Below are 15,760 nucleotides of genomic sequence, written 5' to 3'. Positions count from 1 at the left end.
TTTTTTTCTTTTATTACTGCTAGAATTCATACCAAAGATTTTTTTGCGGTGTAAAAAAAAAACAACATATTTTCATAAAAAAAATATGTTGTCCTACTTTGGTGGTTCGTCCTTCTAAAGTATTTTTAGAATAGTCTTGTCATTATAGTACATGAGTAAAATCCAAGAAATCCATTTTATAGAACAACCAGAAATGCGTTTAATATTAAGTGTCAAAGAAACTAATTTTAAAAATTATTTGCAGATGTATGTCCTATGAAATGGATATCCTGCATTATGCTCCCATACTATTATGACAATATGAGGTAATAATACAACAATTGATTCATTTTCACATGAAAATTAACAAAAAGAATGTAGTCAATTGAATTATAATAGTATAAGTGTGACCAAAATCACAAACAACAGAAATTGATTCCTGTATGGAAGGCTATATATTAAATAAATCCTATATATCAATAAATGAGTATATTCTAAATTTTCTTTAAGAAAAAGCTAATTCGTTTTAATCGTCCTTACAACCATTAAATATAAGTTTTCATAAAATTAAAAAAATCACCTGACCTGCTTCAAAACGTCGGCAGAAACTTATGTAATATGGGTCAACTATTAAAGTGATTCAGGCGTTTCAATACAATTAAACTCGTTTTATGCGTTATGAAATGTCATAATCCTATTTCCTTATTGTATATGGAATAAAAAATCAATTAGTATTTGATAAACATTAAATTCATCCAAAGCAAAGATGGTATCATAATAATTTTTTTAAATTATGTAAAAAAAAATCCCAGCTTTTAGGGCGCATGGGCAAGAACCCTAGGACACATGTCTACTATTTTTCGACTTAGTATCATCAAAAAAGTTTCATTGAAATCAATGATCCAAGGTGCGAATTCTTCCCTCCTAAGCAAGAAAAACAATGATTTTTTTCATTCTGCTTAATATAGTCAATTATTATTTTATTAGAACTTTTTAGTTAAACTAAACTTAGTAAAATCAAGACATTTTAGCTTGTCTGAGAAATGTAAAAAAAAAAATGCTCGAATGGTGCAATCTTACCAGTTGTGTCTGCAAACACTCACCCGTTAAATGTTATTTTATTATTATTTTTTATTTTTTACTGAATTCCTTTTATAATCGTATTATATTATTTATTTTTTTTGTATTAAAGTTCTATTTGAAAAACTATTTCAGTTTCGTTCTATTTAATCCAAAATGAATTGAGTTTCCTAAGAAAAATTGAGATTGTGTTCTTGCATTGTTTGGACGATTTGTAGCAAAGTCGTCTGTACTGGTAAATTCCTTGGGTGTATTTTCTATTTTGTAAATATAATAATAATGAAAACGTGATATCAGAGAATATGAAAGTTTCATTTAAGAGCGAAAACACTTTGAAATTATAGTATCAAAATTATTCATCTCCAATGGCGAAAATGATGAAAAACCATAAAATAATTTGCCTTATTCAATTCTTTTTTAGATGATGGAGTACTTACGATCTTCATTGGCTTCTATGCTGTTTCAAAACCAGGGATCTTCAAGTCATTTATTTTTTTTATATTGGCTTTGAAAAGTGACTGTGTTAGGTTTTATCACTTTTCAACAAAAGAAAATACCTTATGTTCATTTACGAATGGAATTGAATCCTAATAATGCCTTCTTGAGGGATAACTACTCGTTGTGTAAGAACGGCGCATGTAAGCCCTCTTGAAGACAATTTTACTACCCTCGGTTCTTCTTTAGGAGCAATAATAGAAGGGTCATTAATATTCATGCCATCAAAATTTTTACAAGAGCCATGTACATTTACTGCTTAACCAGTCAGTGCTGGGCCGAAATAAGACCTTTCTATAAGCGACCACAAATTTCAAAACTAACTGGTCATCAGAAGGCTTCGTTCAGTAATGGCAGGAAATATAAATTTCCTAAAAATCTTATATCTATAAATATTAAAACTATTGCACTTTAGCTATTTTCTTATATCTTGCTATTAAGCTAGTCAAAATTAAAATCTTAACGAAATGAGATAGATTCAATTCATTGGGCCTATTATTTACACACAGAAAAAGAAAATAAACATATTACTTGAGAAGCAAAATAAAAAATTAATTTATAAAAAATTAATTAGTTATACTTAAATTTAATTAGTCCTAACTTATAATGATATAACCATTGAATTTTGTTTAATTTATACACTCTATTTGTTGAAATATAATGGAAGAAAAAATATTTCATTAATTTTAATTTAACGTGAAACGTGTGTAGCCGTGTGGAATGTTTTCAGCTAATTAAAAAGTAAAATTCGGTGAAGTCGTCTGGTATTTATTCCCAGAAAAAGTCTTGCACTTCCCCAATGTGGCTTGGGCATAAGTGCAACAATGAAGAACAAGTCTACTATTCTTTAAGTATTAATTTCCACTGCTCTGCATGGAGCGCTGAAATATGGGCTGACTTATTTTGCTAAGTCAGCCCATATTTCTGGACTTACTACATATTTTAGTAACGTGAAATATGTGTATGGGGCCAATTAATATGGAAACTTATCCTTTTTACAATATGAATATTATTTACAACATCTATATACACTATTGGATTGTACTGTCAAATATCACATGCAAAAAAAATAAAATAATGTCCATTAACTCTTTGTTGTTTGTATCCACAAATCATAGACAGGTTTGATTGTTTTTTCTGAAAACTTTCAGTTTTAGTTTTTCACCGTCTTTTTTTTAATTTGGTTATTGGTTGCAGCCCCAAAAAAAAAAAATGATCAGATAACCTCTTTTCATTTTTGTTCCACTTTGCGTCCTCCATTAGGAAGCTGTATACCTCTATTAAGGTATCTTTTAAATTAATGCTAGAATATCTCTCAGCCTTTTCGTAACCTTCGCTACCATCAGTGGGCTAATATAAGTAATACTAAACTTTTGACGTCATGGGAGCAGTTTTGCACCTCAAGGAGCAAATTCATACTCTGTGATCATGCTAAAAGAGGGTTTGAAGAACCCAAAATGTACTTTATATAACACTTTGGGCTAATTTAAATTATCTAGATAAAACTTTAAATATCAGTACCAGGGACCAGTAAAATATGAGATAGTAACAACACCAACTAATCTTACAAATAATCGACATAAGTGTACAGTAAGCAAATAATATTAACTTTAAATAGATTATAATAAGAAAAAAGAACCAATAAAATCAAGATACAATCACTATTTTAAAACAATATACTAAATTCAGTTATAATTAGTTGTACTTTTATTTAATTAATTCAATTATTTAGAAAATTTCATCAAATATTGTCCAACAAGATGATAACATCAATCGGTCAGTGCCAAAATAACTTATAAAAATAATAGACAAAAATAAAATTTATTAGTTACAATTTTGATTATTAGGACGTGGTGGGCATTGTGGTGGCTACTACTATTTATAAGCTAGATCAGAACAATATGAATTAATTTCTAGGAATAAAACTAATAATTCAATTAACAAATACTAAAATGAAAACAAAGTAAAAAAAAAAGGCAATAAAAAATAATTGAAAGAACTCATGAAGTAGATAGTGATGCTGCAAATTTACAATTTGTGAATTAATAATGACGAGCTGATGTATTCATAATAACTATAAAGTAAACCCGATTAATAATAAAAATATAATATCAAATATAACAAATAATAAAATAAATAATGAATAAAGTATTTTACAACAGGCAATAATAATAATTACGTAGAATTATATTATAATATGATTCTTTTTTTTTTAAACATTTATTCACAAGATATAATTTTTATCATTCAGATGCAAAATCTTATCTTGCAATAGTAATGCCAATGCCTATGTTGCTTGTATGGAAAAATCATTCAAAACAACTGTCTCATGTTTAGATGGCGTTAGTAGGATTAAAAGTATTTTATTAGATGTTTTACCGTCAGAGAATAAATAAATAGGAAGATAAACGCCGTCATGTAATTCTGAAACGAAGTATGGTAATATTTTATGTGAGAGAAAATGATCTCTATACAATAATTAATGTATGTGTATTATCTAGGACATATATAAAAATAATGTGTGCCTGCAATTAGGCATTCAGTATTGTAACTCGGGGAGATGGCCTCCTGTACATAGCAGTGCTACGTATCCTAGAGGTTAGCTGGTAGAACTGGCTTGCTTCAGAGGTCATAGGTCATGCGATACACTCCTTGCAATCCAGCCCAATGGCTCCACCGCATATTCCTTATTTACAAAACAGCTCTGTACCACAAGAGCTATTTTAGTCCCACGCGTACATATTTAAATAAATAATTTATCTTTTTCGTTCTATCATTCATAAATTTGAATGCGACTAACGGTATGAAAGTCACTCAGGGAGATATTTGCTATTCAGTAAAAGCAGTAGGAGGTACTTAGCAGGTCACGGATCCATTTATTTAGATACCTGTTGATTGTTTTAAGAAATAAGAAAAAATGTATGAGTGTCATGACTTTAAAATCCACGTATCGATTTTTCAATCGTTTATATATTAGACATTATATATTATCACTAGAATGTTTTACAATAATTGATTTTTTTTAATTTGTACTTCTTTTATTCTACTTACAGATTTCATATTTACTAATATTGTAGACAATGTATAAATTATTTTTTAACTTCTGGTTGTTTTAATATAATTGTTCACTATTCTTCATGTCCTATATATATTGGAACCTCCGGATCAAAGGCAGATAACATCAATGAAAATTCGGTGCATATTTATGATACTATGAACATCTACTATGATACTATGATACTATAAACTAACACTTAAATAAGTAGATAAAGTTTTAGTTTACTCAGAGGCAAATTTATTTATTTCTTCCTTATAACAAAATAAAGATCTGTTTAAGTAGAAAAGAACTGATTATGTTATGTTTTTGTGAATTTCATTCTTTAGTTTCATATTTGAAATTTTGAATTTGGCACCCTCCTTATTTAATATTATTTTTGTACGTTTCCCCCAGTCCGTGTTTTCTTATAATGTTCGCTATTCCTTCATTTTTTATTTGCTATATTGCCATTCATATCAACCATCAAACTTTTTATGTTCCTTTTCGGGGTACTTGTTATGTTTGTCAAGTCTCACTTGAATAAAATAATTTACAAAAATCGTTATACATTCATGATGGAAACGTTACCAGACAATATCAGGAAACATTTCTTTCTAATAGACTTTAAGAATTATTTTTATTGCAATGATTTACTGCTGTTCTACTTCCCTACTTTTATATGAATTGTCACGGCTGTCCTAGAACTTTATCTACATCTTTATTTTCAAATACATCTTAAAAATTATTTTCATAGATCTCACGAGAAAAAAATTTTCCTTATCCTGGCCTAAGTTGAAAGCTTTCAAAAATTATTACGATTAGATTTTTACTATGCTAGAACAGGTTATACGAAAGTTCAAACATGTATTGGAAAAAAATCATTGCCGTTGCTAAATAGTACCTCTAATTTAAAATTCAAAACAGGATTTCCTCTGTCTTAGAATAGTAACTGTAACAGTTCATATGATCTGGACGTAACGTTGGCTACCACCTTCACCTTTATTCATTTCACAAAATTGGCACCAAAGGAAAATAATAGGCGAGTATGATATGAATTACTATTATCCTGGCTTGTATAATTAGCGTCCTTTTCTTTAAATTGTATTATGATCAATTGTTGGTATCGTTAAGAAATTAGATCTTAAAATTAATTATTGGACTGTAATTTATTAGTTAATGTTTTTTTTTTTTTTTAAATTGATTTTATCATAGTCGTGGCTGATTATGTATTAAATGCTGTATCACTTCATTGGCCAAGAAATAGGGTGAAAAAATTTCAAATTATAATTTTATCAGGATGTTTTGCGTTGAAATTTTGGTTGATAGTGGTTTTATCTAACGTACTTCAAAAAATATTTTATTTTATTTTTGGAGAGGTATATTTGTTGAAGATTGGGGCTTAAAAGTTGTCCGTTATTTGAAAATATCACATAAATTCGAACTTATTTTTGTAGTTATATAAAATAATATTCCTTAGGCATTTCATTTTAGAATCCTTTGGAGCAATGGTTCCTCTTCTTGATTAAATTACTTTCTGTTAGTAATTACTTGCTCGATACCTGAGGCAATCGTTCTTCACAGCAAGCATCATGAAGACTGCCAGATTTTACTCTGAATTTATGAGCTCAATCACAGATAACCCTCAAATTCAAAATTCACTAAATTTTAAGGAGATGGTCAGGAGTGCAGTCAAGAAGAAAGAAAAAATATTTATTAACTTTTTTTCCGACGTTTCTCAGGTCTTGATCAGGACTACAATAAAAATTATTTATATTGCTAAATTCTGTTTTCGAAACCTTTGTCGTTCTAATTTCTAAATTTTATCCATCCCACATACTTCCTTCTTATGTTTTTATAGAATCTGTAATAATGAATTACCTGTTATGCTTACCATTTAATGCCAGTTGTTCTGTTTAATCATTTAATTATAATAATTGAACTTTTTCAATACTATAATTGAAGATATATGTGTTCACTTTAATATTTTAGTAAGTAATTCTTTTTGTATTTATCTGTATCCTTTACATTTTTTTATATCACTCTCTTACCTTTAAATTTACTCAACCTTCTTTGAATATTTATATTGTAGCCTTTATGAACCCCTAAGTTTGATTTGAACGTTGGCAGAAAATAAAAAAATAGTTGATAACTATTTTTCTTTCCTTCCTGATTACAGCCCAGACTATTTCTTTTAATTTTATTTAAAATTTGTAATCTCTTTAAATTTACTACATTTTTTTTTTTTTTTGGAATGGTCTGAATACATGTTCTTCAATATGAAAAATTAAGACAAAAATTTAATTAACTTTAGGTGAATTATGAATATTTTAATCGACCAAGATTTTTCATAATCTTCTTATACGATAAAGGTAAAACTTTTCAATATTAATTAGAATTCTTGAAGAAGCTTGTCGGGGGGTGTGGTCAGCAAAGAACAACATAAATAAACAAAACCATATTTATTTATTTTATGCCGACGTTTCGACCTGAGTTTCAGGTCTTCATGGGCTATAGAACAAAAGAGATAACAACAACATTTAGAGTAGCATACAATTGAAAAGGAATAGTATACAAACAAATTTAGAATTATATAAAATATTGAATTAAATCATAAATGATAAAAAATGATAACTGATAATTGAATAGTAAAAAATTTTTAATTGATTGATATTTGTGGAATTGTATGGTAGAAAATTGAAAACAGTGACAGATGAAATATAATATCATGTAGGTAAGCTACCTTTTCAATTGTATGTTATTCTAAATGTTGTTGTTATCTCTTTTGTTCTATAGCCCTGATGAAGACCTGAAACTCAGGTCGAAACGTCGGCATAAAATAAATAAATATGGTTTTGTTTATTTATGTTGTTCTTTGCTGACCGCACCTCCCGACAAACTTCTTCAAGCATTAATCTACGGTCAACTATCTACACCTCATTAATTAGAATTATAAAATCTAAAAAAAAAAATAAAAATATTAGTGGATATTCTTTCAAATCACAGGCCCAATTTTTTCAGATACTGTAACTCAGTCGCAGGTGTCCCAGATTAATTCTTAGAATACGACATTACCACCAGCTATTTTATTTTAAGATGTCACCTATAACTCCTAAAAAGCCATATATTTTTTTATATAATGGGCTGGAATTTCTAAAGAAAATGATGGGTGGTAATATCTTGTTTTGCAGATCATCCTGTGATATTCTGTGATGTATATGGAAAAACAAGGACAGTAATCTAAAAGAAAAGTAACGGACTGTTTAGGTAAAATGAATGTTTTTTTTTTTGTTTTTTTATTGTTATATTTGACTTATCTTCGATTGGATCATAAAAACCAAATTTAGGTAGAGAAAGGTTAAAAAACTATGTTTTTTGTTGGTCGATTACAAAGATACGTTATTAAATGTAGTTTGAAAATATTTAGTTATTATTTTTTTTTCAAAATTATTACCCTGACGAGTGTACATTTCTTGAACAGTTAAAGAACTAAACAAAAATATGGAGATTTTTGTCACTAATTTAACAAACAATGTTATAAAAGAAAAAAAAATCATTTATTTAATTAATTAATTGATATTCTTTAATATTTTTTTAAATATCAATGCAAAGAGGTTCAATTGTTTTTTAATTGTAAGTTCTATGGCTGACTTAGTACCAAAGGTAGGGAAGCTTTATATTCATGCTGTAAATGAAAAAACAATTTTTTTTCAGAATTGAAATTTTTCTTCATTTTTTGATTTCACGTTTTACACAATATGGAACTCATTAAAATCCTGGCTCCTATCACTGAGGCACCTGACTCTACAAGAGATTTTACCCATTATTGTTACTTACCTTCAACCCCATAGTCAAACCTTAAAAAGGCTTAGAAGAAAAAATAATAAATAAAATTTATTCCTAGACTTTTAATTATAGATAATTAAGTATCCACTAACCTAGTAGAAATGGTGAGGAAGCTGTAATCAATTAGGTATACGTTTGGCAACCTTTTTCGATTTAGTTTTAAATATAAATATTTCACATTAACATTTCATGATCTGTTTTCAAATACATGTTGCATTCCTTGGAATATTGATATTTCGCGCCGTTAATAAATGTTTCATAGTTGCTATAACACCGTTGCCAATTCGAGGTGTAGCAGGGCAGGTTAGCCGGAAAGAATTAAATAAATGTAATGTATTTGGAAATTCGTGATTAAGGATCAGATATTTCAATTGTTATTCCAATTATCTGCATATGAGAGTTGTAATATATGCATATGCTTAAAGTTAGTAATAATGTAGTATTGAATGAGATGTTATGAATCCATTAATAAAATTTAATGATAAGAAGTCTCGGAGATATATCAATAGCTGATATCTCCACAAACAAAATTCAAGTAATAATCAAGTATATTGAAACATTATAAAATAAATTTGACCATCACAAGGTATACGAAAGATGATTTGTTAGTTGGCTTGGTAGCGTAAATTTGGATAAATTATTTAGTATTTTATCATAATTAGTATTGGATAGACGCCGATATTTAATGCTTTCAACCAGTGATATGAATAGCATTAATCTTTTTTTCTTATCAAAATGTATGCCTTATAGGCTTATTTCAAATGGTTATAAGAAAATTCAAACATGCTTGTAGTAAAAAAAACAGAGTTATTGAAAAGTTGTTTATTTACAATTCTTGCAACATATATACAAATATATTAAAATCATGGCCTCAATCGTATAGTCGTACTGGTAACAAAACTCAGTGAAATATGTAATTCGTATACATGATAAATAAATTATTGAGCGTCTCTTATTTACCGGGTTTCGGGTATGAGTATCCTGTGGAGGGTGAAAATCCTGGTCGGGCTGGTTGAGCCTGGTCGTATGATGGAGATGGCCTATAGCCAGGGCGTCCTGGAGCTGGAAAACCTGGGGCTCCTGGAGCTCCTGGGTATCCTGGTGAGCCTGGAGCTGGGTAACCTGGAGCACCTGGAAAACCTGTACCTCCTGGAGCACCTGGGTAGCCTGGAGCACCTGGGTAGCCTGGAGCACCTGGGTAGCCTGGAGCACCTGGAGCACCTGGAGCACCTGGGCCTCCTGGATAACCAGGGCCTGCTGGGAAACCTGGAGCGCCTGGGCCTCCTGGGAAACCTGGAGAACCTGGGGTGCCATAGCCTGGAGATGGGCGGCTAGGTCCTGTGGGATAAGAGGGTCCACGACCACCTGGTCCTCCGTAGCCTGGGGCTGGGCCACCAGCTCCTTCACCTTTGTAGGATCCGTCGTCAAAGATACCGGCAGCTTCGTCAGCAGCGTTCTGTGCAAGGGCCTTCTGAATTTCTTCTGGGATTGGTGGAGGAGTTGGAAGGTGAGCTCCTTGTGGAATGAAACCGTTCTCGTCGGCTGTGTAGGAAATCTGAATTGGTTGGCCTTCAGGAGATGTGTAAGAGAATCCGCCTTGTGCGATAGTTCCAGAGTCTGGAGCAGGCACGCTTCCACTTTCTTGAGCTTGGATACCATTACCGGTTTCATAGCTAAAACATTAATAACAATTTACATACACTACTGGAGATTGATTATAACCAATAGAGTTATTCAATATCTAGTTGAAGTTTTATTTCACCTGTAAGAGTATGTTCCGTCTCCCAAGTTAGGTTGATTGCTCTGGGAAATGATTGGGATAACGGGTCCAGCAGGAGCTGCTGGTCCGGTGTATGATGGACCGGCTCCTGGGCCACCGGGGAAACCTTGATAACCTGGTGCTCCTGGAAATCCTGGTGTTCCAGCTGGTCCTCTTGGGAAGCCTGGTGCTCCTGGGGCTCCTGGATAACCTGGTGCTCCTGGTGCTCCTGGATAACCTGGTGCTCCACCTGGTCCTCTTGGGAAACCTGGAGCTCCTGGAGCTCCTGGGTAACCTGGTGCTCCAGGGAATCCTGGTGCTCCTCCTGTTCCTGGTGCTCCTGGGTAGCCTGGTGCTCCAGGGAATCCTGGTGCTCCCCCTGTTCCTGGTCCTCCTGGGAAGCCTGGTGCTCCGGGGAATCCTGGTGCTCCGTAGTTTGGTGATGGTCTACGTCCTGGAGCTGCATTGGTCAAATGATCTTAATACATCATGTTAATCATACATTTCATTGTCATGGAATCGTAGTTGCAAAAACTTAATTAAATATGTTTAAAAAAATAATAATAGATGTTATGTAGACAAAAACAAAGCGGTCTTGTGTTTTCATGTATAATTTGTGTGAACTTAATTACATTACATCCACCAATCAAATTCAGATGACGTTCATGTAAAACTTATTTAAATCTCTTAAGTTTGAACTGCAGCCGGATAAACCTGAGGTTAATAATTGAAGAAGGTAGTAGATATAATAACAAGAAGTGCATCAATTAGAAATGTATCTAATTTTGTTATTTAGGTCATCTAGAAAATGACGATAACATAAGAAGCTTTGGATGATCAGTTTTCGCAAGAGTCGTGGCCAGCCTAATAACCTCACTTAGATAACATGGCACTTAAGACACGACTGCAATGACCTTTCTGACCCCCACAGTCTTCAGCTTGCATTCCCTGTAGCTGTAACGTCTTTTTACGGCTTTTTTCTCCGTGGGGACTATAAACAGTTTTTGGCAACACTATTACCGCATAAGAAGTACTATAAACTGTATAAAAGGATTCAGCAAAATAAGTTTTTTTTTTTAAATTTCATCATATAAGTATATAGGTGCAATGAAAATTCTAACGTTCGAAAGATTCCTGAGCTTATTGATCCAATATTGTCTACTTAAAAGAGTATTTAACGGCTTCGTGTTGCCAATCTAAAATATTTAGATAAGTACTCGGAGAATAAGATTGATTACTACTGATGTATCATACTGGTTTTGTTTTATTTCTTCTAATATTTCTAATAGGTTTGAAAGCGAAAAATTCTAATCAAAATTAAATTAAATATTCTGAAATATAGTAGCAATAAAATCTAAAAAAATAATAATAATAAATAAATATAAATTTAACTCTTTTAGAAATAAACCCGAAATAGAGATTTTGAATGCTTATAAAGTGACTTAAGGGTAATGTACCATGTTGTAATTGTTACATAACACAGCTGTTACTATGTTCTTTCATAAACTAGTCCCTCAGTAAAAACTGTGAGAAATATTTTTCTTGTGAGAATGCGCTCAAACTAGGGAAGCACTCATTAGTGAATTCGCGTGGGACTCACCAGGGAATGAAGGCCCAGGTGGTGTTATCAGGCCGGGGCCTCCTGAACCCGGAGCGCCCGCTGGTGGCAGGTAAGTGTTGTCCAGGCGAGCTCCGCTGACAAACGCAGCGCAAGCCGCTACTGCCACAAACGCCAACTGAAAGAAGAATTAGTTAATCAAAATTCGTAATATTATGTATTAGAATATTTTCATTTAATACTATTTAGCTTTAACGTTAGGTGAGACAAAATACAAATTAAAAAAAAATTTTTTTTTACAAAATGCTCAAAACTACTTAGGATCAGCAACCTTCCTCTCTGATATCTTATAGATGGCTGTATAAAATAAGAGGGATGTCAAACACGATGATCTTGGCTTATGATAGCCCTCGCACTTAAATACGAGTTTGAGCCAGCGGTTATATTCGAGAGAATTTTGGAAGACTTCCCTATAAGTTTTCTTCACTATGCTAACTCAAAAGTTTAGCCTAAACTGTTTTCAATTAGCTTTCTGGTTTCGAAGTTAATAAATTTATTTTAATTTTACTTAAAAATACCTGGAAGTTTAGGAAAAGCTTAGTAACGACAAAATTAGTAAATTATTTCATTTTGAATTTTTTTTTCTGAATAGATCACATCGCTTTCATGAACTCTAACAACATTTAATTTTAAGCCGTAAAACGGCAGTATTTTCTGTCCTCAGAGAATGAATAAATAAAGTTGACACTATACTCCATTTATTTTATTTAAAACTAAATGGTGACAACAAGTAATAATTTTGGATCAGTCTAAAGAAATATCTGTAAAACAGATTTCGTTTCATTAGCTCAGTGTACAAATGTTAAATCTACCTCAGATCATTTAATATCTATATTGCTTGTGAATTATGAATCCAAAAAGAAATTCTTGGAATTCACTTCTGCAAAAGTCTGAATGATACTGTGACCTTGACAATAATGGATTCCTTAGCCTAGGTATTAGATTGAAAATAAGTTGTTAGAATAACAAATATATAATAAATACAAAATGTATGAGTACTAGAAACTATATTTAAACATATATTTGAACTATACAAACATCAAATATATCTCAAATTCTATCTAACTTTTGCGATGATTTGGTCACAAAGATTCGTTTGGTGGATTTTTGAGCCATTTACAGTAGCTGATTCATCAGAAATTGTCCATTCATATTGGACTGTATTAACATTCCGTCCACGGGCATTACTCCGAAGAAGGAAGTAGTACCCCATGCAGATTAAGCGATAACGGGTGAAAGGTTAGAGGACATCTCCGACAGTTGTGTAACAGACCTTTTTTTTCATTGCTTCGCGTAGTAGAGACTTATTGCCCAAGAAGACTTTTTTATCGAGTGACTAATAAGGAAACTAAAAAGCATAAAAACAGATTTGTGGTTGAACATCTCAGATAGATTCCTTTTTTTTTAATACAAAATCAGTGGAAACATCAATTCACTGTCGGTATCGCTTTTATTATTTTCTTGAGCATGTGAACTTTCTTCAGCAAAATTCATTTGAAAATCAGATTATGCAATATAATTTAAAGTTGGCAACACCAATAAATACACTGTACAGGCCAACTCTCCTAAGCTTTTGTTAGCTTAGCTACGCTTAGCTTTGCTTTTGTTCAAAAGTAATTTAAAGGGGCCAAACCCATTCCATTATTAACCCATATACTATTTTTTTGTTACAGATTAGATATTCCAATTAAAATTTTGTTTCATTATTACAATACAGGGCTGTCTACAAACCAAGCTTTGAGATACTAAGGAATTTATAAATCACATTTGAATTATTCTTTGGTGCAGAATTTTTTCGATTATTCTAGCTACCAATACGTTTAAGACTTTAGTACTGATGACTAGTAGTGACTCAAGACTAATACTGATATATTGAACAATGGAGACTAGATTGCCTGTATAAATACAAATCAAATCTATTTCAATATGGATCAACTTAACGTATGAAAACATAATATCTCGTATGTCCACTCAAACGACTTTTCTAACAAAACATTGTTTCGAACTCGCTAACATCAATATTTTAAATATTCTCGTAAAAGCTTGGCTGAATAACTTTTATTTTTTTTTTTCAATTTAATCATACGTCAGATAAATATCTGTACCGTTCAAGAAAATGTAGTTTATAGAGTTTTCGAGTTATTAAAAAAATAAAACATGGATACGTCCGTATCTTTGATGCTAATCAATTTTGTCTTTGTAATCAACAAAACAATAAAAGGAACAAACGAATTGGTTCATACCTTATTCAGTTGATTATGGTACAGACCATAATCGTATTTTTGAAAGCACGGGGCTGAAACTCAAAGATTTGTTGAAAACAGATACCAACAATTTGACAAGATTCAATATCTTCCCACCCATGCCAGGTACCACCTCATTAGGGAGGTACGAAATGTAAAAAAAAAAAAAAAAAAACTTAACACAAATAATAAAATATTAATTTAAACTAGTCCATGGCTCAATTTAACAAATGCATTAGTATTATTAGAACTGTCCCCACTGCGCTTTGAGAAGTTTGATCCGAAACCAATTTTCCTACAATCACAATTACTATTTTTTTTTTATTATTATGTTTTAAAGAAAAATAGGATTGCAATTATTCTAATGGAAACGATGATTCTACTCGATTATTTAAACGTGAGGAACATGTCTGATTTTTTTTTAATCATTACTTCAAGGATAATGTCAGTTCTATCTGAGGTTTGGGGAGCCCAACTAGGCGTATACAAGGAAGGCGCGATGCACCAGCAAGGTCCCGCAATACATCCTGCTTTGTCACTGTTTGTAACTTATCATTCATAACTATTGGATGTCATGGTATTGATGAATACACGATCGTTAACCGATTTGATAGCTCTTATACAAATAAATCTCAATCCTACAGTGGTCGGAACGAATATTTAAGAAATTCAAGCAATATTACTTTCTTTTTATGTATATATTAAATATTTTTAATATTGAAAAATCAAAATTTTCAAAAAAGTAACTATAATAGCATTACAAGAGTGGTTTAAATGAAAGTAATATAGAGAAAACATTAAAAAAAGGAAGAATACAAAAATATTTAATAATTCTGGGATATAATTTCAAATCAGATTTCATTAAAATTTAACAACATTTATTTTAGCCTGTTAAACGATTAAAGTTAGACATTTTTAATGAATTTAATTTAAGAAATTTTGCCATATTTGATTGAAATGTTAGTGTCTACTGCTAGATACAAAGATTTCTGGCTAGCCTTTGTACAAAACCTATCTATACGAATTGATTTTGAAGCAACTGTAATTTACTTTAATTCAATTCACTCGTTTTCGATACTATTGTTTAGTAAAGATCTGAAAAGTAAATATTATTTACAAAATTATAAATTCAGATTTGAATTTTTGTTTTCATTTGAAATTTTAAAATCGAATTATTTTATTTTTTATTTAAAGTACCAAATCAGTGTTTATTACACACCACATAGAGTGAAATAAAATAAAAATTTTAATATTTGTAAGTGCTATTTTAATGGCTGATATATTTTGTTGTTATTTTTTTTTTTAAATCATCAATAATTTTATAGATTTTTTTCTTTTAAATCATTTCGAGTGAATCCTAGACAATGCGGTTTTGGGACAAATCCTTTGACCTGGGGATAACAAAAGCCTGCTATACTCACATGGATCATGTTGATTCCTTGGATGTTGCTGTTACTGTGAAGGAGAAGGGAATGATGCTTTACCATTGGCAATGCGGAGTATTTATAGGGCGCAGACCTGGGGTGCGCAGAGGGGAAGGGGAAGCTCCCTCTTTGCGTCATCCCCCGCATGAGTATCCCCTGAAGATGATGTCAGTTTGTTCACAAGAACCTCCCTCAAGGTGGTAATTTTTCTATTAGGTTATTGAAAATAGAACATTATGTATATGATTCATAGGAGAATATCGATAAACCGTATTTTGAAAA

General features: G+C 31.3%; 1 protein-coding gene across 1 annotated transcript; it reads right to left on the bottom strand.

Moving 5' to 3' along the window:
* Positions 1 to 9,241: 9,241 nt before the first annotated feature.
* Positions 9,242 to 15,530, bottom strand: LOC106682352 (pupal cuticle protein 36). Its single transcript, XM_014423152.3, has 4 exons — positions 15,476 to 15,530; positions 11,794 to 11,929; positions 10,197 to 10,653; positions 9,242 to 10,107 (listed from the first exon to the last, which is right to left on the bottom strand). Exons 1-4 carry the CDS (start codon positions 15,482 to 15,484, stop codon positions 9,387 to 9,389), a joined length of 1,323 nt encoding a protein of 440 aa, XP_014278638.1. The 5' UTR covers positions 15,485 to 15,530; the 3' UTR covers positions 9,242 to 9,386.
* Positions 15,531 to 15,760: the final 230 nt, after the last annotated feature.

Source organism: Halyomorpha halys, unplaced genomic scaffold (assembly GCF_000696795.3).
Source record: "Halyomorpha halys isolate HHAL.00 unplaced genomic scaffold, Hhal_1.1 Scaffold408.1, whole genome shotgun sequence".
Classification (NCBI taxonomy): domain Eukaryota; kingdom Metazoa; phylum Arthropoda; class Insecta; order Hemiptera; family Pentatomidae; genus Halyomorpha; species Halyomorpha halys.
This window is presented reverse-complemented; position numbering and strand designations above follow the sequence as displayed.

Excerpts from the sequence above, each read along its gene's own strand:
- LOC106682352 (XM_014423152.3), bottom strand. Across the intron at positions 10,654-11,793 it reads ACCTGGGCCTTCATTCCCTG|CTCCAGGACGTAGACCATCA; the intron begins GTGAGTCCCACG and ends TGACCAATGCAG. Across the intron at positions 10,108-10,196 it reads GACGGAACATACTCTTACAG|CTATGAAACCGGTAATGGTA; the intron begins GTGAAATAAAAC and ends TTAATGTTTTAG.